General features: G+C 38.1%; 1 protein-coding gene across 3 annotated transcripts in view; it reads right to left on the bottom strand.

Moving 5' to 3' along the window:
- Positions 1 to 23,443, bottom strand: part of nf1a (neurofibromin 1a) — an 85,686-nt gene that overhangs the window by 9,641 nt on the left and 52,602 nt on the right. For all 3 annotated transcript variants that reach the window (XM_088345303.1, XM_088345306.1, XM_088345305.1), the window contains 20 exons: positions 20,282 to 20,428; positions 18,044 to 18,154; positions 17,338 to 17,770; positions 16,913 to 17,253; positions 13,679 to 13,881; positions 12,555 to 12,748; positions 12,312 to 12,452; positions 10,298 to 10,577; positions 8,902 to 9,116; positions 8,349 to 8,410; positions 8,127 to 8,268; positions 7,945 to 8,046; positions 7,204 to 7,344; positions 6,366 to 6,492; positions 5,279 to 5,410; positions 5,070 to 5,205; positions 3,740 to 3,900; positions 3,511 to 3,633; positions 3,309 to 3,427; positions 840 to 940 (listed from right to left, as the gene is read on the bottom strand). In XM_088345303.1, the coding sequence (XP_088201429.1) occupies positions 840 to 940; positions 3,309 to 3,427; positions 3,511 to 3,633; positions 3,740 to 3,900; positions 5,070 to 5,205; positions 5,279 to 5,410; positions 6,366 to 6,492; positions 7,204 to 7,344; positions 7,945 to 8,046; positions 8,127 to 8,268; positions 8,349 to 8,410; positions 8,902 to 9,116; positions 10,298 to 10,577; positions 12,312 to 12,452; positions 12,555 to 12,748; positions 13,679 to 13,881; positions 16,913 to 17,253; positions 17,338 to 17,770; positions 18,044 to 18,154; positions 20,282 to 20,428 (3,411 nt within the window). The remainder of the gene's footprint in view (positions 1 to 839; positions 941 to 3,308; positions 3,428 to 3,510; positions 3,634 to 3,739; positions 3,901 to 5,069; positions 5,206 to 5,278; positions 5,411 to 6,365; positions 6,493 to 7,203; positions 7,345 to 7,944; positions 8,047 to 8,126; positions 8,269 to 8,348; positions 8,411 to 8,901; positions 9,117 to 10,297; positions 10,578 to 12,311; positions 12,453 to 12,554; positions 12,749 to 13,678; positions 13,882 to 16,912; positions 17,254 to 17,337; positions 17,771 to 18,043; positions 18,155 to 20,281; positions 20,429 to 23,443) is intronic.

Here is a 23,443-nt window from a genome sequence, read left to right as displayed (position 1 = left end):
CCCATAATGCTTTATAAAAACGTAATATTGAGCCAAAACAATGTTTTTTTGTTCAACCAATCACGTGCGCCTTCAAGATGAAAAAAAGGCAAGAAAACGTGGTACCATGAGTAAAAAAAAAAGTGTGATGATTAGCCAGATTCGAATGCCTTTTTTCATGTCAAGTAGGGGTCGATTGATAATTGAGTGGATTAAGGCTCTTTATTATTGTTTATATCATTATTGTCAATGTTATTATTACGGTTATTAGTGGGCTGGGCCGCGAGAATTCTGTCAGACATTAAACCGGTACTTGGTTAAGAAAAGTTTGCCGACCACTGATTTAAAAGGATGTACCCCCAAAGTATATCACAATTTGGCATTTAGATTTAGGACATTGACCTTCTCGTTTCACACTGGAGAACACACACGTCATAATATTCCAAGGAAGAAATGGTACTAGGGTTCTCCAGGTAAAAGTTCTTAGCTATGATTTTAAAATCAAGCCTGTTGTAATTAGGTGTGAACTGTCATTTTTTGTGTGTGTTAAGTTTTATTTTTAACTCCAAATGGAGCGTATCAAACAGCGGAAATGACACACATAACACACTGCTTACCCGTAGCATCTGTCAGAATACACCCACTTCAACGATGGTTAGTTAATTTTCAATGCCAGATTGAGCATCAGCATGAGGATGTTTATATTTAGATTGTTTTCCATTATTACAGAGCACAAGGAGAAAGTTCTCCTGGCTGCACCGCTAGTTCATGTTTTCTTTGATTGTCACAAAGTATCAAAGCCTAAGAATAAAACTAGCCATATACGTCAATTAGAAGAAGCGTGTAGGTTGGCTACTTACACAACTGGAAAAACCTTTGGGAAGACAACGCTAGCTTCAGCCAAGTATTCATAAAGAATTCGCTGATCAAAGTCATCAGTGGTGTATTTAACCTGGGTTGCCTAGTAAACGGACATGATGGCACCAGTTAGGCAAGTCACAACAACCGCATGCAGTGCATCCAGATAGTATTCAAAGCGCTTCACTTTTTTGCACATTTTGTTGACATTATCCCTAGATTCATTCATTTAAATGTATTCTAAAAAATATTCTACACACAACACCCAATGAAGAGATTTTTGCAAATGAAACCTAATAAAATAAGAATCACAAGCAAATAAGTATTCACAGCCTTTGCCAGGGAGCTCAAAATTAAGCTAAGGTGGATCCCATCTCCTGATCATATTTTACACGTTTCTACAGCTCAATTGGAGTCCACCTATGGTAAATTCAGTTGATAGTTAATGATTTTGAAAGGCACACACCTGTAAGGTCCCACAGTGTACAGTGCAAGTCAGCACTTAAACCAAGAATGATATCAAAAGACTCGTCTATAGAGCACAAATTTGGGGTAAAGTACCAAAAAAATCCGCTGCTGTGAAGGTGACAATGGCCTCCATCATTAAAAATGAGCGATCAGGGGAGGCGAAGACCTGAATCTCACTCTGTCAGAGCTCCAAAGTTCCTCAGTGGAAGAAGTAGGCCGGTATGGCAGAGTAGACACATAGAAGACATTTCTTGGTAAAACGTAAATGGCAGTCAACCTGGAGTTTCTCAAAATGCTCATGAAGGACTCTCGGACCGCGAGGAAAATATATGCATCCTAACCAATACCATCCGAACTGTGAAACATAGTAGGGGCAGCATCATGCTGTAGGGATGTATTTCGGCAGAAAGAACAGGGAAACTAGTCAGGATACAAGGAAAGATGAATGCACCAATGAACAAAGATATCCAGGATGAAAACCTGCTCCAAAATGCTCTTGACCTCAGACTGGGACTGCAGCTCTTCTATTAGTCGGACAAACACCCTAAGCACACGGTCAAGATATCGAATGAATGGCCACAGGACAACTCCATTAATGTCAAAGACTAAGTGAACATCTGAAAATGACTATGCACCAACGATTCTCATTCAAGATGATGGTGTTTGAGAAGTGCTGCGAAGAAAAATCGGAAAATAGACAAACATAGGTGTGCCAAGTTAGCTCAGGAGGTAGAGCGCGCTTGTCTTGTCTTGGGAGATCGCAGGTTCGATTCCCAGCTCCTCCGCGTTCTATGTCGAAGTGTCCTTGGGCAAGACACTGAATCCCTAATGCCCTCAATAAGCAGGTCAGTGCCTTGCATGGCTGCATGGCCGCTATTGGTGTGTGAGTGTGTGTTTGAATGGGTAAGTGTGAAGAACATTGTGAAGCACTTTGGGAGGTCTTCATTGACTTGAAAAGCGCTATATAAATGCAGACCATTTACCATTTACCAAGCTTGAGGCTGTAATGGCTGCTAAAGGTGCACCAATAAACTATTGAGCAAAGAATACAAGTACTTGTTTTATGTTTTTTTTTTTTTAAATTACATTTTCAAAAATCTCCCCAAAACTTTCAACACGACAATTATTGGTTGCTGTTGCTTCTGATCCAGAAGAAAAATGTCATTTGAGGATCATTTTGATTAATAGGATGCATAAATTTAACCATGCTCAAGGTTTTTCTCCCCCGGGAAAACCACTCATGGTAGCTGTGTTTGCTAACGACCCTTTATCAACCAGATAACATTTGAGAAAACATTCATCCCAATGATTTGTTTTAACTTAATCACGAACGTGCTGATTAAGGCAATACAATTGCACTCACATACAATGCATGGATGTCTCCCTTAACCGCAACATTTACCACTTAACTACTTAACCTTTGATCCCAAGTGAGTGCAAAAATTATCTTTAGCGCCTGGATTAAAAAAAATACAGTTTAAGAAAACACCTGCGTGTCTTTGCAGAAGTCTAAAAAAGCCCAGGCTCATTTCTATAATAGATATGAAATCAAACAGCAAAGTCTCCAAATATAGGTAGATATCCTTTATAAAAAAAACAAACCAAAAAAATTACCTTTTTTATAATTTGCACTTAAATTACTGTACTGTTTATGTGCATTTTTTTGCCAATTCCCAGTTTGCATGAGTCCCCCCTGGAAAATAAACGGTAGTGGAAATTTATTCCATAGTAATTTTGAATTTTTACAAATGCACAGTTGATAAAAGCAAAAAGAGATTACATTTTAGTGAAGGAAAGATATTGTCGATAAAAAAGCTCTGAATAATAATAGTTTGATAATGAAATCTTACATTCCTAGGAAAGTTTTTTTTCCTACCATGTGGCCCCTGAGCTAAAATTAATTTGACAACCATGCTTTGACCTAACAAAATGTGGAAAAGTGAAGCGCTGTGAACACTTTCTGGAAGCACTGTTAACTAGAATGACATGGCTTGCTTCCTCACCAGCACAGTGAGAAGGAGAGCCTGAATCTTAGGGTCAGTTAGCACCTCTTCGTCCAAAAGAACATTGGACTCTGAGACGGACACTTTACGAAGGTGGGAGTTTCCAATTCTTTGTGTCTCTGTGTTTAGTGATGGACATGATCAATGTCAGCAAAACATAATGTCCAAAAATGTGCAGGAGGCAGTCCCGGCGCAAACATACCCATCTCATAATCATTTTCGGCAACCCGCCTCATTTTAGGTGGTGTGGTCGTGCCCGACTCCATCTCGGCTCTCTTTGGTGCTTTGGAGTCGGATATGAGATGATCGAAGCTCTTCCTAGTGCCTACAAACCATGCAACCAAACCAAAACAGATTTAACACATGAGGTTTTCATAAACACAAATTTCTAATTAATGTGATTTTAAAAATTATTGCGGTTTTAGTTGTACCCAAAAGTTTCTTGGTAGTGGCTTGTGAAGGCTGACCCATATCCAGACTCATTGATTTGCGTGTACGAGGGCTGATCTGACCCACTGTTGGGTAATGATGAGCGGAAAGGTAGCGCTCGGAAACCTGAGGGGATGTCCATGGTTGGCTTTCTCTTAGTGTTCTAGGGGAAGAGGAAAAAGGTAAGATTATAGGTAGTCTGTGTAAGACCTAATTGATTATGTTTAGAATATACGTTTGTGCGTCTCGTCTTAATTTTACTCACAACATGATGCCTGTGAAACGTATTGATACTTTACAGAAGATGGCGCAGACTTTTTGTAAAGACATTACAGTACGGTTTACAACCCAGTGTTTAAACACATTTTTCAAGGCCAATCTCAAGATCTTCTAAAGGACTTTCAAAGCCAATTTTCTAATTTATCCAGTACTACAACAACAAAAAATTGGCGTGATTCATGTATTTTGTAAAGCTACAAATATATATGCAATTTACATGTGCGATTTTTAATCTTGAGCTGCATTTATCAACACATATGACTTTTGGATCTAGAGTAAATCTCGAAAAAAAAAAAGAAAATTAGAAAAATCCCTCCCATACAGGTGTTGGGTAAAATATGACAGAAATATGTGGCTTACATTTTCAGTTCCAGAAGGTTTTCCCCAAAACAATTTAACACGAGGTAACTCTAGCTTTTGTTTTTGCACAGCCGGTAATAAATGTCCATAATTGATACGTAAATCCAAATAAACATATTTCATCTTGACCTGCCTCGGTGTAGCTAGCACCTGTCCTCTTGGGCGGGACCCATAGGGGGTGATGACGCTTCATAGGACAATGCCACAGTTAATCAAGAGGGAAGAAGAAATGCAATTGTAAAGCGAAGCCTTCAGAGTGCAGTGTCATTGTAATTTTTAAACAGACGTGTTGCAAACCATGGCAACAACTTTACGCATTTACAAGCACTTCACCCAAAATTCAAAGACTTTTCAATCCTTAAAACACAAGATTTAAATTCATTTTCAAGAATTTAAAGCATCTGTACAAACCCTGGGGCAAGCACAAAAGTAATGGCTTGACTTGAAATTCAAACCCACCTTTGTCAGCCAATCACATGTTGTTCTAAACAACAGTTGGTTTCTTCTTATTCAACCCAAAATAAGAAATAAAAAAAACTAAACATCTGGGTGCTGCAAACCCAGTCAGGTCCAGAAGAAAAGTGTCATGTGAGAATCATCATGATTTGTATATTAGGATGCATGCTTAATTGTGCTCAAGGTTCGTTTTAATGTTGAATTTAAACATTCTGTTGACTCAGTCCATCAACTCACCTGCAGCTAGGATCGCTGATAAGACTAGAGTAGGTGTCCATTGGTACAGGGTCCATTGACACGTCGGATATCAATAGTGACTTCCTGTGTTTGAGGCTGCAACGACTTCGGACTTCCTCAGAAACAGTAAGCAGTGCTACAAAGAATGATTACATTGTGATGTTTACCGATTAAAGGTAAATCTAAAAATAACCCTTATTATTGCATACCAGCCAAATAAGCCACACTCTGAGTGTTAACTTCAAACTTGTCGCATTTTAGGTGTTTGCTGATGAGGGCCAGGAGGGTGTGCAAGATTCTCACTGTTCTTGCTACTGTAGTGGCTGAAGGGTGTCTGTAACCTGGAGAGGATAATCAAAGCAAACAGATGGCAAAAGAGGATCGTTATAAAAACATTTTATTGTAAGTGATTGAACCGCGCCTATTCTAACATGTGCTAAAACACACATTTGTAGTATTCAGTGACAATCTATGGTACATGCTGAAATCAGATTTTCAAAATACAGCATCCAAAGACATTTTAGTGCGTCTAAGGATTGGCTCTTAGCTTCAAAACGGGCAACAGCGTGAAAGTTTTAGTACTAAAATCACTGTGCTAAACTGGGTTTGAATATTTTAACATTTTCGGTGCCTAGCAAAAGTCCAGACTTCAATCGTATAGAACATTTATGGACAGATCTGAAAAATGCTGTGTACAAAGTTTTACCATCAAACTTTAAGGAACTTGAGCTGTTTTGAAAGAAGAATGGGCAAGTATTTTTATTTCAAGATATTTTAAGAAATACCCAAAAATACTTGTGGCTGTGATTGCAGCAAAAGGAGGCAGTACAGAATGTCAACTTAAAGGGGGCCTTTATTTTTGCAACACCTACGTTTCCATTTTGTATTTGTAAGCACAATATAAAATGAATGAATGAATTTTTTTCACGATTGTGTCTCATATATTGATTCTGAGAAAATATTTTCAGTTTTTGATCAATACGTTTGAAACCTGAAATATGGTAATATCTCAACAAGTTCTTGGAGCCCAATACTTTTGCAAAGCACACTACTGGTATATTTTTTCAACAGACTTTTTAAAACTAATTTTAAAATTGAGCTTTGGTAGGTGAAAAAATATTAGGCTTTACAATCCATTGTTAATTTTGTTGATCACTTATAATTTTAATATGAATCAATCAATCACAATTGCATTTTCTATAATCAGCTCAACTAAACACGAATTTGCCACTGAGACTTGCTGCTCAAATTCCTCTAAAGTCCCATGGATGAAAATATCTCCTAAATGAAATGCACCTTTCAGTAGGTGGCCCACAAGTGCAAAGTTGAAGTTGGCAGTGAAGTTGAGGCCTACAAAGTGGTCCATCTGCTTGCAGTGCCATTCTAAAGGCCGTCTGATCTCCATGAACACCTCTTCTGGACTCTGAAGGATACATAAAAAGTCATCCATGAATTTAGAGACCACTGGTCATGAAATCAAGACCAAAGCATTCAGCATCACCAAGTGACAGCGTGTTTTTTATTTAAAAACAAAAACTCGATATCATGTGCGGCCCTTTTTCAAGGTTTGTTTAGCTTCCAGGTGCTGAGGTTTTTGAGATTTTCCTGGCCCTAATGTTGGTTTTAGATCATGAGACGTGTTGAAAGTAAACATGACTGGATTTGACATTCTGCGGCCATGTTTTCGGTCTAAAACCGGACAATACTCTTAACAACTACAGGTTTTAAGGCTCTGCTAAGGCGGGCGCATTTGACCACAGGAACTCCGTTTTTTACTTTCCCAGAAAAAAGTGCAATTGCACCTCCACAACATTAGAAAGCAGTAGCACCATTCAGCCTCCATGCAGCATAGAACAAAGTTATTTATTATGTAGTGTGGACAAGAACATGAGCATACCCTCAAGGGACCCCATGAAAAAATATTTATCACTGATGAGGAGACAGAGAAAATAATTGAGAAGCACTGCCGTTGGATAATTTGGCTTTTTTATCGAATATAACTACTAAAGAATGTAAGCAACTAAAATTGTGCCATCAAAATGTATCACACAATATGTAAAGATAACAACTGAAGTCATATTTTGACGGCTTCCCGCTACACCCACTCCCTCTGAAAAATGCTGTAGATTTTTACCTTGTCATTGAAGACGCGCATTGTGTCGAGAGTGTGAAGATTTTGCTCCATTAAAGCAGTTCCAGCAGAGTACAGGTTTACTTCATCCAACTGAAGCACAGCGACTGCCACCCAAAACAGAGCTTTATGCATAGGAGACTCCTGTTGGTCACACAGACAAAGAGAATGGGTGATCAGAGGGAGGACGGGTGGCTATTTACAACAAGACTTCAAAGGAAAATTGAATGGTAAAGATTATGTCAGAATAGAACACTAAGAAATCAAGAGTGTAATTGTTAATCATTTTCTAATAGAACGACTGTGTATAAACGCTATGAAATGTAGACTAATACCTCGTTTTTCCGGGGGTAAGGTTCCAAAAACGTCCCACTATAGTCAAAACCCGCAAAACAGAAACCTTTATTCATTTATTACTCAATAACAAACCCAATTTACAGGCTGAAGTATTTTCAGTTCAGCCCACACACTCTGTAGTGCATTGGTTAGCACATAGCCTGACATGCGAAAAGTCCCAGGTTCGAGGCCGGATGGAAACATATGTTGGCCTGGCTAAGGATGGGCGCCACCAGGCTGTACTTGCCCAAAACACACCACAGGAAATGGTGCCACTACAACCCTAGTGATTAAGGGAATCCAACCAACAAGAAAAGATTCAGTGAGGTAATGTTAATATTTACTTTTTAGTTGTTAAATTAACACTGGTTATTTGGCTTTGTATAAGTAGTATAAGTCATATCATACCTTGCTAAGTAGGGGCTGCAGCTTGGTCAGCGCAATGACAGTGGCCTCTATCAATACCTGGCTGTTGTAATTGTCTGGTCCCTTAAGACAGCTCTCAAGTCCCTAAAGATGGTAAAAATAAGGAATGACCAACAGGTCTATAAAATGGTGTCCATGACACAGTGTTGAGTGTTAGTACTTACTCTGTCTATACTAAGAAGAGGACTGGCCTTGCTAAGGATTCTGATTATCTGCTTGATTTGACCGTGGCTGACCCGTTTACTTATGCAACCAAATACCACAAGTGCTCTGGGCTGAAGAGATGGGTTGTACTGGAATGCAAACCTAAGCACAGGCAAAATTTGCATTTAACGTAAACTGAACAATCAGTCACCAAACTACAAAAATAATGAAGAATTCCATACTTCTGGGCAAGCTCTGTCCACTGGTCCAACCACTTGCAAGCTGGGATGTCCCTCATGCATGCCTATGATAAAATTTACAAAATGCAATAAACATCAATGTTAGAATTTCCTTATGAATAGGACAGCAGAATTCAATTGTTCACAGGGGTTGCGTTCCAAAAAGGTCTTGCGATAGTCAGTATCCTCCAAGTAGAAACCTTTATTTATTTGTCAAATACTCTTATCGGGGATGAAAATGGTTCAGTGGTTAAAAACGTAAAAATAAATAAAAATTTCCCGTACACTGTAGAACCCAACAAAATATTATGTTCTGTCGACCCGCACTGTGCTTCAGTGATCTGCAGGAGGCACCACACACATACACCTCGGGGATATTGCAGGGAACTAAGACAAACGATTAAGCCTGGATATGATTATTTTGAAAGCGCGTTAAAACAGGGGTCGAGAACATCTTTGACACATAGAAGCATAAATATTTTTATTTGTATTTGTTTTATGTGGGGGAGCAAACCCCTCCCGAAGTGATAACTGTGATGGAGGAAAAATAACTGACCTCCATGATTTCCAGTAAGGCCTCTGTAACAGTTTCTAAGGAAGAAAGGGCAAAAGTCTCCCTTTCGTATGAGCCGGGTGAGAAAGAGCGATCTCTGTAGCTGGAGCGAAAAGCAATGACAGCTGCTGACTTGACTTTGCTGATCCCAAAGAGGAGGTAAAACTTGGGCAAGGAGAACTCTGTCAGGCTCAGTCGCAGGACTTGTTTTGTCTCTTCTAAAGACATTGGAAAGAGAGATTTTCAGAAAAAAATCTTTAAAATTGTATCATGTGTACAGAATTCCTCTCAATTTTCATGGTTGAACGATACCATAACCACGAGTATTTAGTGACATATTATATTTTATGTACTTTAGCGTAACATAAGGAATCTCATATGTGCATCAATGCGCAGGTTCCATCTTCTAGAATATTTTTTTGATACAAAGCACGTGGGACTTGTAGTCCAAAAACAAATGATGCATGCAAACTCCAGATTATACTCTAAAAAGCCCAGTGTTGGGAGTAACACCTTACAAAGGAATGCGTTCGTGGACCTCAATTACTTTTCTCGTTAACGAGTACTGTAACGCATTATTGATACAATTTTGTACCTTAAATGTCGTTAAAACATGGTGTGTTACTCCACTACTTTTTTAAAGCGGACTGTTTATCACAATGTCCACTGGAATTTAGCAAATTCTCTTTAGGTCGTTAACCAAAGTGGGTAAGGCTGGGATGTTTACATTTTCCGAAAAAATACCACTGAATACAATTACGGTTGCGCTGTCTCAAGCACGTAATATGAGAAAGCGTAATTTCTCCCTACTTATATTCTTCCTGCCAAATGTACTCGCATCAAAGCCATATTTAAAACTATAAGTTAACATTTAGAAATATACTTATGAGTCACCAGTAACTAATGGTAGGCAGCTCGTCAGGAGGGAGCGCGGCTTATAGAGGAACAACATGTAAATGGGACAAACTTGAGCACAGAATTTACAATGAAAGAGTGCTGAAAGTTGGCCTTTTATATATATATATATATATATATATATATATATATATACACACATTTATTTGTCATTATTATTATTATTTAATTTTATTAAAATTGTTTGCATTACACTATGCCTGAAAAAAAAGAAAACGCTTTGGACATAAACCACAGATCGAGGAAGAAACATTTGAGTGGTTTGATGACAAAAAGACAAAATTGATATTAAGTGTCTCAAGTGTGAGTTTGAAAGCTCTCAAGATTGTGCAAGCCAAGAAATATGATGGCTACACCGCTTACACACCTTGGTGCGCATGTTTTTTTTCATTATGACTATTTGGAGAAGTTTAAGGGGGTCAGCTTCAATGTAAGTATATACTGTACTTGGTAAAAATAATTACTAATATTAGTAAGTCCTCACCACTAAAGTTAAGCTGCGAACAAGTGCAAAGTGAATGGATGATGTTGATGACAAGCCCGTGGGTTGAGGCTCGGAGGGACAGGGGCCCAGTTGCTACGAGCAAAGTCACGACATGGAACAGGTACGGTAGGTGAGCGGCGACATCCAAAGAGTTGTTGAAAGAAAGCATTAGCATGTAGCGTGCTAAAATGGCAATGTCATCCCACATCAGGTGCTGCTCTAATGTCGGTGTTGGTGACAAGCAGGTCTTGTCAATGATCTTGCACATTCGACCAATCACCTGTCACAGGAACAAAAGGCGACATGGTCATTATCCCCCTTCAACAAACTACCCAAATAATTTCCCACTTTGAAAAGCTCTCAAAGAAGGGACATAAGGGTTTTGCTGCTGGACCTTGGGTATGAGTGCAGCTGTAGGTTGTATGGCTTCACTAGAAATATATTCAAGTTGTTATATGATCGTTTTAAAAGTGGTGTGACAAAACATGTATTGGGGTACAAGTTTTCTTTGCATATATTTAGCCCTCTGGTCACAACAGCAGCACTTCAAATGGATAACTTGATGAGCAACAGTTAATCATTAATATAAAAAATGCAAAAGTTAAATCAAAAGTAGAATTTAAAAACATTAAAATACATTTAGCTTAAAGTATTTAACAGTAAAGAATGTCAACTCCAAATAATTAGCTTTTTTTAGTATAATAAATTATTATTCAGCCTACATTAAAAACCTACTCAACATATTATAATCACAGATAACAAGGGATTTTTTTCTACAGTCAACACATTTATTAATAAAAAATAGGGAAAACAGATGTTAATGTTCGGCATTGAATGTGTTACCTGTTTTATCTTAACAGTTAAGTGAATGCAGTTTTACACCTGAACCAACTCACCACACTATACAGACTCAACACTGCCCTCTAGCGGCAAGAAAGAGCACTTGGTTTGCATTTATTTGAATAAAAAAAAAAAACATTACTTCCTCTTCAGGTGAACACGAACTCTGATTTTCTTATGATTCTCAGCGCTGCTCTTCCGATAGAACGAGTGTCGCGATCTGTCTGAAAAGTGTGTTTTTTAAGAAATATTGATTTATGTCTTCAAAAAAGCGATTGTTGTCTATATAAGTTTATTAAGACATATTCCCGCAAACGTTGCCAAAACTTGAGCCGACCCAATGTAGCCAAATGCTATATTATTTACGACCACGACTAGTTCTACAAAAGTAGGGTTATTGTAAAGCATGTTTTTTGTACCTAGTTGATCACTGGTCGCTGTAACCAGAGAACCATTGTGAATGAAACCCTGATTTTAATGGATTTCCCTGTGTAAACAAATGGTTGAATTGAATTTAAAATCTGACCATCTATTTGAAAAGTAAGACAAGCTTCAAACATGTAAAAACTGTAAAAGGTTTCAGAGCGCTATTCAAGTTTCATTTGAATTTATAACAAATATTCTTAGTCTTTTTTGCATTCACAAAAATGTCTCACGACAATTTTTAAGCTTTTGCAGCAGATGAATATGGGCTTCAAATATCGGTTATTGGCCTCCTCTTAATAATAGTCATAACTGCTCCGAAAAACTCGGATCGGGCAATCCTTAACTAACATGTCATCCAAGCTAACTTTAACAACTCAGATAATTTACTATGGGTTTAGCTGTTGTTACAAGTGTAGTAAAATTGTATATTAACAAGATAACCAACATTTGATTTAGGTAATTAATATTAATGTTGGTTACTCAAAATGTTGCAAATACTGTCAAAATTCTTAATAACTATGAAGTCAATTCGCCTTTGACTTTTTGTTGACAACCAGATTCTACAAAAAATGAAGGCAAATTGATGCCTTAGTTAACCTGTTTATCAGTTATAATACCAGTAAATATGTACTGCCATTGTGGAGCATTTAGATCTAGGGCCAAACCAAATGCAGTCTCATGTACTTTTACAGTTTTTTGAAATGCAGAGAAACAAACAAAGTAATACCACAACAGCAAATTGTCTTACCTTACTAGAAACCAATTTGACATTTCCTGATGCCAAAGCCACAGCAGTATCAGCCATGACCTCAGCCTTGATGGAGCCCAGGCCTCCTGTTGCACTTGTCTTGATAAAGCTGTCCAACACCACGTCCAACAAATCTGTTATCTAAATAAAACACAAGTGCTTAAGAGGTCAAGTGTCCAAAATGCAAAACCAATCACTTCCACCTATCAATCCATCCATCAGTCATTGTTACACCTTCCTCACCTGGCCCAAGCTGCCCCAGATCTTAGCTTGAATAGACGGATACATTTGCTTTTCATTGATGGTCATTGTGATGAGTTTGTCCAAAATGGCAGTTACACGCTGTCGCTTGGCATCATCATTGTGCTTACAAAAGCGAACAAGATTTAGCAGCCAGGGGGTCATGTACTCCAGACAAAGATGTTTCAGCTCAATACCTGCAAGAAATCGTTTCAAAACTATTTTAATTTTTGGTCTATGGTGATTTTAAATCATGGGACTGCTTAACCAGCCTGATAAAACTACCTTCGATAAAAAAGTATGTTTTGCAATACCATACTGCAAGATACGCATCACCATGATATCAAATGCCTGTACTCATTGGGGTATATATTATTAATTATAATGTTTTATATACAGGGATCAGAATTTTCCGCGGATCCGCGGATTTCCGCTGTTTTTGAACCCCAAAGGCATTCCGACTTTTTCACTTTTTCTCTTGCGTAGCAAACAAATTCAAAATCAGACTGTCTCACTCGTTCCTTTATTGCTCTGGCGCACCCTGGCGGCCGTTAGAAAAATTGGCCGCATTGTTGCTCAAGCTGCAGGGACTGAACTGCATTTGAACTTATCCTGCAGTATTTACAAAAAAATCAGTTATGTGGGCAAATTATTTTAATCTTCTAAAAATGTTACTTAAATGATAAATATAAGCATGGTTTTGGACAAGTAAATTGCCTAAAACCCAGGAGCTTGGGGGGGGGGGGGGGTGCTGGTGGTGTGGGGGGCTCCGCCCTGCTTTATTCCTGGACCCTGGCTATTTCAGCTGAAAATGGAAATCTCCATTCTGATCCCTGTATATAAATGAAAGCAGTCCTTGCATCCAGAGGCCGTTGCACATAGAACATTCCATTGACTTCTGATGGCCTTAAAAGGGAATGGAACAGAATTGTGTTTATTGTCATTGATATCAATCTGTTTACAGATTATAAGCACAAAAAAAAGGGTGCATCCTAGATAGAGGGCTTTGTTTTAGATCGTTCCAGATTAAACCGTTCTAAACTCCAAACGGCGCTTGCTATAATAATAGGTATACCCCAGATATGAATAAAGCACACCGTTGTTTTGCTCAACGTGCAGTGACTTACTCGATTTACTGAAGCCCGAAATGCACTCCTCCAAGAACTCAAGTGTCAGGTGGGGTTCATTGGCAGCTAGGGTTTTACTGATGGACACTATGAAAAGAGTGTTGTTGGCTGGGATGCAAAGGCCTGACGTCTCCAACAACTGGCCTTCTATCTTCAGGTTGAAAGTGCAGGTCAATGCACACAATAAATTGTAGGCTGCAGATCTGAGCAAGAAGAGAAACAAAAGTTGTGATTTGATTAAAAATGTTAAGTTATCGTGAACCACAAACCACAGTGTCCACAAAGTCTGAGTACATAAAAGATTTTACTCTTTTATTTTTAGTACAAATCGATGCATTTAAAAGGATACAATCAAAAATGTATAAATTAATAACACTATATTTTAATAAATATTTGTCTAAGGAATTACCGGTATGTGTATTTACACTGGGTATGCTATGTACCCAGTCTCTAGAGACACCTTCCGGAAAAACACATACTTCTCAAGATAAAGTTCTTTTATCCACTTGTAGTTGTGAAGTTCTCGCTGACAAATATTTTTAACTTTGTTTCTAAATTTTCAATGAAAACTGTGGACTTTCTTTTAAATGTAATTACACAAGTCCCCCCCAAAATAATACATACATAAAGCACAGAACCAAAAACATAAAAGACCCTACAAAAAAAACAAGAGGGCATTGTTTTGTCACATAAGCTATTTTAGATATGCTTAACATGTTTATTGGTGGCTGGATAAAAACAAGTTCCCCCCGCGTAGACAGGCTCTTATTTTTCACGACATAAATATAGCCTGACTTTTCTGTTGAAATCAAAGTTAAACAAGACTATAAAAACAATAACATATTTTATATCTTTGTGTCTGCAGAGTTACATTAACCCACAATTTTCCATTGACGGATTTGTTTTTTGGGGTTTTTTTTTTAAGAGTTGACAGGAAAATGTTAAGGCCACCCGTCATTTTAAAGGATAAAAAAATTAGACCCTGGCCCACAGCAGTCGTACGCCCTTTAAGTGTGGGGCAATTCGAGAGAGAATAGCGGAAAGGCAAGGAACAATGATGGATGGATAATTAAAAATCATCGAGAGAAGCGTGACGCGGACATTTTAGGGCCTTCCTGGGGCGAAATTCGGGTCAGGCTCAAGATCTTACCCCCTGCCACTGGAACTGTATACATGATGCTCATTAAGATAGCCAAAAAGCATATACAGTAATCCCTCGGTTATCGCGGTTAATGGGGACCAAAACCACCCGCGAAAAGTGAAAATCCGCAAAGTAGCGACGCCCCTTAAAAAATACTTTAAAAAAAATAAAAATAAATAAAATTTAATTATTATTTTATTTTTTATTTTTTTAGACCCGCGAACATGGAACCGCGAAGTAGCGAGGTCCCACTGTACCACCCCCTGTGATTCTGAAAGAAACTGAGCATTCTCGTTCAGTTTGCCCATGAAGATTTATTCAAATTGGAATAGATACTCAGCTCCATAAAACCTGGCTATTGACCATTTTTGTGAAATTTCAACATTAATTGCTAATATATTGCAAAAGTACCGGCAGAAGGGTGTATTGACTGTTGCAGAGTAACTGTAAACAGTGTTTATTCACCTTTTTTCATAGGTAAATTCAATCACTTTTAAAGACTTTCAAAGGAAATTTTCCATATTCTCCAGTACCATTAAAAAAAGCAATTGGTGAGAATCATGTATTTTGCAGAGACACAGATATAACTGATTTAATTATGCAATTCTTAATCTCGCGCGTGCATTTTAAAAGACCTATGAATTTAAGATCTTGAAATTGTGAATATATTCGTGGATCTGAACAATACATGTGGACATTTTTTTTAACAAATCTCTCCCCATATATATATATATATATATATATATATATATATATATATATATATAAATATACATGTTGGGCAAAAATGTAATATGTACTGTATTATCCGCACTATAAGGCGCACCTAAAAGCCTTTATTTTTTTCAAAAGCTGACCATGCGCCTTAAAATACAGTGCGCCTTATTAATGGATCAATAGTAAGTCGCAAAGTCTTCCAACTAACTTGCAGCCGCCGACTGGATTTTCCCCCGAACGCCAAGTAGTCCGCGGTGTATGCTGGGATTTATTTACCGGCGTTTCATTGGCTAACCAATGTATCAATCATCAGTTGAATCGATCACTATTGGCTAAAGTTATTCGGAGGTCAAGGGGCGGATCCTTTTTATCATTTACAGGCTGGCATAGGCTTAAGCGGCAAAACAAAGCCTGCAATTGGCCGAAAAAGATGAATGTGAATAGCACGTGGTTGACGGCATAGAGAAAGCATTTTTTACTATTCTGTATTTGTAAATATTTTATTCTCCTGGATTTACTACACTCACGGATATAAGAGGACCATGACTGCACATTATTATTGAACACAACGACTTCGGTGAGCTACTCCGGTTATATATTTTCCCTGTATCTTGTTTCAGACTGAACTCGATGTTTCTGTGATAAGCGGTGCAGATAATGGATGGAATGGAGTGTCTATTTTTAAATTAAACTCAATTCCAAGTGTTTATTGTCATATGCACAGTAAAGTTGCGAGCGAAAAAGAAAATAGAAACTAAGGAATGGTTGGCATTTCTTGAATCCCAAGACTTTAACCTTCCGAATGATGGAACGATGCATTTGAGTGACATCGTACGGACACCGCATCCGCACGTGTTCTCGACACGTATTTGCGTCTTTGCAAGCTTTCGGAATGTTAAGCGGGTAATAAGTTTGACTGAACTATCTGACTGTTTTGTTGACGTTCCCATTGTAGCGCCTTATAATCCGGTGTGTCTTATGTATGTCAAATATAGGACCAAAAACTATTTTTTCGGGGTGCGCCCTATAACCTGGTGCGCCTTGTAGTGCGGAAAATACGGTAGCTTACATTTTTTGCAAAAGTTCCTCCCAGTGTTATTTACCACTGGGAAAAGCTACCTTATTTTTTTGCATGGCCCATCATAAATGTCCATTATTGATAAGTAATCCTTGCACTAATACACATTTCACAGTGCCCTGTTTAGGTGTAGCATGCATTTGTCCTCTTGGGTGCGATCTGTAAGGGGTGATGAACCGTCATAGGATGTCATACAAACTACATTCAGCTGCCATTAAAGACAAAGGCGCAATAAATGCAATGGCAACACAAAGCCACCAGAGAGCATTGTAAAACATAATTAGTATTTACAACTGACCTTAAACTGGGGTCAGAGCTTCCAAGGTTGAGTAGAGCAATATTTAAAAGCGTGCCAGGAACATCTTTGGGTCGAATCTTGGTGTGCTGAGGGATGGAGTCGGGCTGCGACAGCTCCCATCGTGTTCGAATGTGGATAATAGACTGAACAATTGCATCACATTCTTGATGCATGAAAGTAAGTGGCGTGCCCTGGTTGGCCATGGTGAGAGTGAACTGGCTCTCATCTACCAGACAAATCTCCTCTATTTCTGAGGCGTAGTAAACATCGTTGAGGAAAACTGGCTGTCCAAGAACACGTGTCCGCTCAGCTGAGGTCACTTGTACTGCTGTTGAGCCAACCTAAGTATGAAAAAAACAATATATGTTGCATCAAATTGTCCGCTTGCGTTAGTGAATTAGTTACAGAATTTGAATGTGCCTTACTTTTATTGAGACCTTTGTATCTTTGTGAGCCAGTTTGAGGGCATTGTGAAAAACTTTAAGATCTTCTTCCAGAGTTAGCGTGGCAGCAGGTAGCTTTTGTTGATCAGGTTCAATATGTTCAGCAAGCTTAGCAGGAGAGTCAATGAACTGGAGCCTTTTACTACCCTTTAAACCAGTGAGGAGCCGCTCATGGTATTTAGTGTACTCTCTGACCCAAGTATTGCAGTTGTATACATACACAGCGGCTACATTTTCATAGGCAAAACCAGGAAAAACCACAAACCACTTGGACAAAAAATCTGTCTTGAAGCGGTTGCTTGGGCCCACATGTGTCAAGTCCACAACAATCTCATATGGTTTGGCGTAATAAGGTTTAAGGGTGAGTAGAACATGGTAGATAAGTAGGTCTCCGTTTATCTGTCCAGTTTTGAACCTAAAAGAATGGTTAAAAACACATTGTCATGTTGATTTTTCTTGTTGGTAGAAAAAGTCTCTTCACATCAGTTTTAATACACTATTTTAAAAAAGTACTTTTGTAATTACAAACAATATATTTCAGTCTTTCTGATTACAATTTTGAGTCGCAAAAGTGAAATTTTAAAATAGCAACGATATATAAAGGCTTGGATGTTATGTCATTGAATTCTGGTAGGACATCAGCAACTGCAACAATTGTGCTCGAGAATGCAAAGTGAATGAAGCTTACCTGCGAGCCACATAGTAGAAGACTGGATTACTGTTTTTGGAAGTCCCGGCTTGATAAAAGATGTTGAGGGTCTTCAATGCTTTAAATTCTTCTTTTTCGTGTACTTGGTGTCTGCAAACAAAATTAAACTTGGGACGAGGCAACATTATTGTTCAAATTAAAACGTCTGTATGTCTTGCCAAAATGTGAGATCTTCCAGATTAACTACCACAGTCTAGTTTTCCTCGAATTGAAAATAAATAAATAAATAAATATCATCTGATCCCCAAAAAATATTTTAAGTTGTCAAAACTATAATCGCAAAATTGTATTATGTTTCATTTAAAACTGCAAACAATTATTAAAAAAAAAAATCATGCAGAGTTAAACTGCCAGCAATAGAATGTTGATGTTATCAGTTACCAGTGTCAAAACTAACAAAAAACAAGCATAGTTACCAGCCAACGGAAATACAGCATATTGTGCACAGTGTATTAATATAATTTATATTGGTTCAAAAGCATCAATAGTAGACTAGAATGACAATCTAGGGAGATGTATAATGGACAAGGTGTGAGACACAATATATATATATATATATATATATATATATATATATTTATATATATATATCTCATCTCATCAGCTGCACCGCTTATCCTCAGTAGGGTCGCGGGGATGCTGGAGCCCATCCCAGCAATCATCGGGCAGTGGGCAGGGGACACCCTGGACTGGTTGCCAGCCAATCGCAGGGCACACAGGGACAGACAACTCACTCGCTCATTCACACCTAGGGACAATTTGGACCAGCCAATTCACCTTCATATATATATATTATAAAAATATATAAAATATAATGAAATATATATTTAAAATTGTGAAACAGCTAAGTTGATTACATGTAGTAACCCAAATTAACTCCAACATAGATAATCAATTTTCATTAACAAGCCAATAGAGACAAGTTTTAGAAAAGTTGGCCAGGTAACAACCTTCCCTCTAAACTTCCAGGGGGCTGAGTGATCACACAAAGTCTATGAGCAACATCAATCCTGCCCGTGGCAACTAAATCATTATCAAACCTGTCCAAAACCCAAGATCAAATCTAGTTACATTTTGTTGAGATTCTGGCAATGCTAAATTATTTTTTTCACATTTTAATATATTGGCTAATATACTATTGAAAAGGTTGCACTTTTAAAACGTTTACATGAGGGTTCCATTTTAAAAATGTATCTTTTGTTACATAATATTGAAATTTTGTTGATTTATTTAGTTGATTGCACAATACAAAACTGTATTTAACCACACTTTTTAATGGTAGTAGAGTGTAAGCAAAAAAGATTGACTTGATATATTTAAAATGTTTTAATATTTTTCAGCAACCGACAACCCAAGAAAAAGTGAATATTTCTAATGTAATTGTGAACAGTCAGAATCCTGTGACGTTTAACAACACGTCAGAAAAAAAAAGTCAAGCTGTTTTATAATCAAGTTTAAGCAGAGTACACACTCTACAAAGGCAGAAACTTCCTGAACGTTACTTATAAGGTGCATCCACCAGTTAGTTCAACAGCAATTTCCTCCATTCACCCCCGCGGCCTTCTCTTATCACCCTCCCCTTCTCTCCTGGTGTCTTCTCTCCAGCTCACATGCACTCTTACTTTAGTTTACGCAATTTCGCGCTGACATTCAAATTAACGTGTTTAAAACACACATTAGTGAGAACACGTGTAATGTTTTTCTGCATACATTGTAATTTTGGACAATAATGCTAGTAAACCAATTTTGCAGTTTTGAGTCCTGATTTTCATGCGCTGGACATATTTTCTGGTGCATTGAGAAAATATATGCAGTGCACAACTGCACACGTAGCTTCGAGGGAAAATTGCCGTGGTGAACATTGCGCTACATTTACGTGTTCCTCTGTATTCTAATGAGCCACACTAAAACTTGCTGTCAAAGAATGCAGTGAGAGTTGGGTGTGGTCTGCTCGTAAGGCAGTTCAAGGCTCCCATACCCCCAGCTCCGTGCCTATATAAATGTAAAAGAAAAAACGCTCTAGCGCATCATTCTCTGTGATTTGTTGCGACTGTTTTCCTGACAGTAAAGGCAAAATAAGTGAGGGAAAAAAAAGCTCGTAAAAATATGTGGACAAATTAATAAATATTTTGCTTTGTAGGAAAAAGCAACATCATTTTTCTAGACATCTTGACCCAAGCACACATGTGACCAACAATATCAGGAGAGAGATTTTACCTGGTCATGAATTCTTCAAATTTTGAACTGGTGAGGTTGAGACTAGACCAGTGAGTGTCAGCCACAGGTTTGTGTTCAGGTGGCCCTAGATACGCAAGCAGGGTTGCCATTTTGTCAAAAGGACGCCTTCCAACAGCCTTGTGGTCTCTAGTAATTTCAGTTTTGGGGGGAGACAAATATACATAAATTGGTCAATACAAATAGTGCTACCTATCATAAAAACAATTTAAGGGCAATAATTATCACAAGCACGCACAAGCAGACACACACAGTGTAATTAGGTGGGACAAAAATCCAACGGTCTTGTCATTCTTAAAATTTAAGAAATAATTTCAAGTACAATGTAGGGCGGCACGGTTAACCCAAATTGAATCGATATTACGATGTAACGTATTGCAATAGGGTAAATGCAAGACACTTCAAGGACTTATAGTTTGTTTGTTATTTGAGTGATGGAGTGTTTGGCCAACAAAAATTGTCACAGCGTCAGTCAATCATAGGCAAGTATTAATGGCACTAACGAATAAAGGTGAGGCAAAGTTTGCAAACTTTGTTTGCACGACAGTGAGTTTGGTGTAAGCCGTCAAACAGCCCTTGCACAAATGGCAACCAAAACAAATGTGACAGCTCATACCTTGAGTGGCCCGTTTTATTGAAAATATATTCATAAATGCTCTGTGGATGGTTATAGCGCCGGGAATCGACTGAAGCAGAGTTGGAAGGGAAAGCTAACCCCTAGGCCAACAACTCTTAAACCACCACTGCCAAATGTGGCCTGTGACACACACCAAATCCATTACCTATTCTATTTGTATTCTAATCATTGCGGAAACCTTGCAGAAGTTGCGATTAACCGATGCTCGCATGCACCTAACCAGCCGCTCTCTAAATCGCTTTCTTGCACTGAAAGGATAGGCCCTCTAATTTTGTTGTACTTTTGTATGATAACAAAATAGACAATTTATCCAACTGCAATTCTGTTTTTATTTATAGATCTATAGTTGTTATTTTGTCACAGTCATCTTCTACCAGTCTGTAATAACGTCACAGAGGTAAGTTTGCATGTCACTTTAGCTAAGAACATAGTGCAGGGGATTTGGATGTTTTTGAATGGACGCCATCTGTATCCCATCTGTTAGTCTGCTGAAGGGCAAATTTCCACATTTTTCACACCAGAACCAGACCACTTTCATATGTGGTCCTAAATCTTTGCGTATACGATCTTTTGGAATGTGACTGCTGTCTGAAAGGTCAAGGCACATTCATGCAACCTACACATCATCATCATTTACGGCAGGTGTCACTATTCTTCCTCCAACAAGGCAGGAGAAAGCGGATAAGTAAAAAACAACGGTGGACAAAAACACACATTGACAGAAAATGAAAACTTGTTTATTTCAGGGATGTGATTTGACCAAAGTGAAATTATCTGAAAATTAGGCGGGGGTCTGGGGGCCGCGGGCACCCAGCTAGGTCCAGGGCAGTGCCCTGGTGGGGGAACAAGTGGGGCGAAGCCCCCCGGAGCTCATGGGTTTTACGTTTTTTTAAGTACTTTCAATGCACTCAGATGACAAAGAAATAGACAAAACAACAGCATCAATTTTCAATGTATTTTGAACTATCCCATATAAAATTACAGTTTAAGTCAACTCAAAATCAGTCACATTAAAAAACATTGGACTGCCTTTGCTTTTAAAAACTATCACTGAGAATATCATCATATCTAACTCATGTGATTACTAAGTTAACACATAAATCATGTTGAAGAGTTCAAATTTCATGAAGAAATAATTGTATCATGACCAAATGAAAAGTAACTCATATTAGAACATACCACAAATGTCTTTGTTATAGCAGAAGATGTTATCTATAAATGAAAGTACAATAAGTATAGGCCCTACAGTAAAGTGTTGGTGTAATGTACACATGAAAATCTATTATTGTAATTGTTAAATATTTATGGCCATTTTTATTACGTTATAATATTTTCAAAAAAAAGGGGAAAACTGTCAAATAAATTTGAAAAGTTTACCACCTACCTCAAAATTCACGACTATCAGCATCTGGTACAGGTTTTTGGGGTGGATCACGTCTCTCTATTACCGCTTCCGTTTGTGGTGTCAATAAGGGATGGAGGCCTTAAAGTTTTGGAGTTTTCGTTTGGGCACTAAAACTACCAGCGATGGAATAATTTGTTGTTCTTGACTGGAGTTCTTTCACGTGTTTTTTGCTCTTTGCGTGACTTTCAAGAGCTTTGAAACCTCTCCCACCATAGACAATGGTATCATGGCATCAAATGCAAAGCGCTTTCCCGGCACGATCGATCTTCCGAATAAAGTCACTGAACAAATTCGTCACAGTCTTCTTTCCAACATTTGTAGATAATTCCTTCTCCAACCAGTCCGATCGAAACTTGTTTTTTACGATCTTATCAATTTCTTTACCTCGCGGAGCATCTTTGCGTTCGATCTCGGACATCTTTCTTTAAACACTCGGCAAAAACTTGTGAGAAATGAACAATGGCATACTCCTACGCCTTTATAACAAGCGCGTTTATTGGTCAACACGGAGACTTCAACCAATCGCAAGTACGTTTCATTTCAGTTACGGAAACACTAAAATGGAATGCTGTAGAGACGAAATCGGTTTTTTTACCAATTAAAAAATCGGAAATCTTAAAATTTTATTTTTGGAGATAAAAAAAGCGGAATTCCGCGAATTAGCGGAAAAATCACATCCCTGTTATTTGTAACTCATGGAACAGCCAACATAGCATTGCAGATCCACAACACGTCGCTCCAGTTCATTCTTAAAGCAGGGATCAGAATGGAGATTTTCATTTTCAGCTGAAATAGCCAGGGTCCAGGGGCCGCAGGCCCCGGCCAGGTCCAGGGCAGAGCCTGGTGGCTGGCTCAGGGGGGGCAAAGCCCCCCTGAAGCCAACAGCATTTATCTTATTTGCTATGTGAAAATTGCACTAGAATGAATTAAATCCAACAAAACTTAAACATCTTAAAACTGAAAAAAATACATGGTTTCTAACAATTGGGGGATTACAATGTTACAACCATCACCATTGTTGTTGTGTTTTGATGATGAAGTTGGACCTTGTATTTAGCTACTAATCAACAATATATATGAAAATATATACATTAATAACCAT

This window comes from Urocampus carinirostris, chromosome 10, assembly GCF_059441175.1.
Source record: "Urocampus carinirostris isolate Australia breed hairy pipefish chromosome 10, RoL_Ucar_1.0, whole genome shotgun sequence".
Classification (NCBI taxonomy): domain Eukaryota; kingdom Metazoa; phylum Chordata; class Actinopteri; order Syngnathiformes; family Syngnathidae; genus Urocampus; species Urocampus carinirostris.
This window is presented reverse-complemented; position numbering and strand designations above follow the sequence as displayed.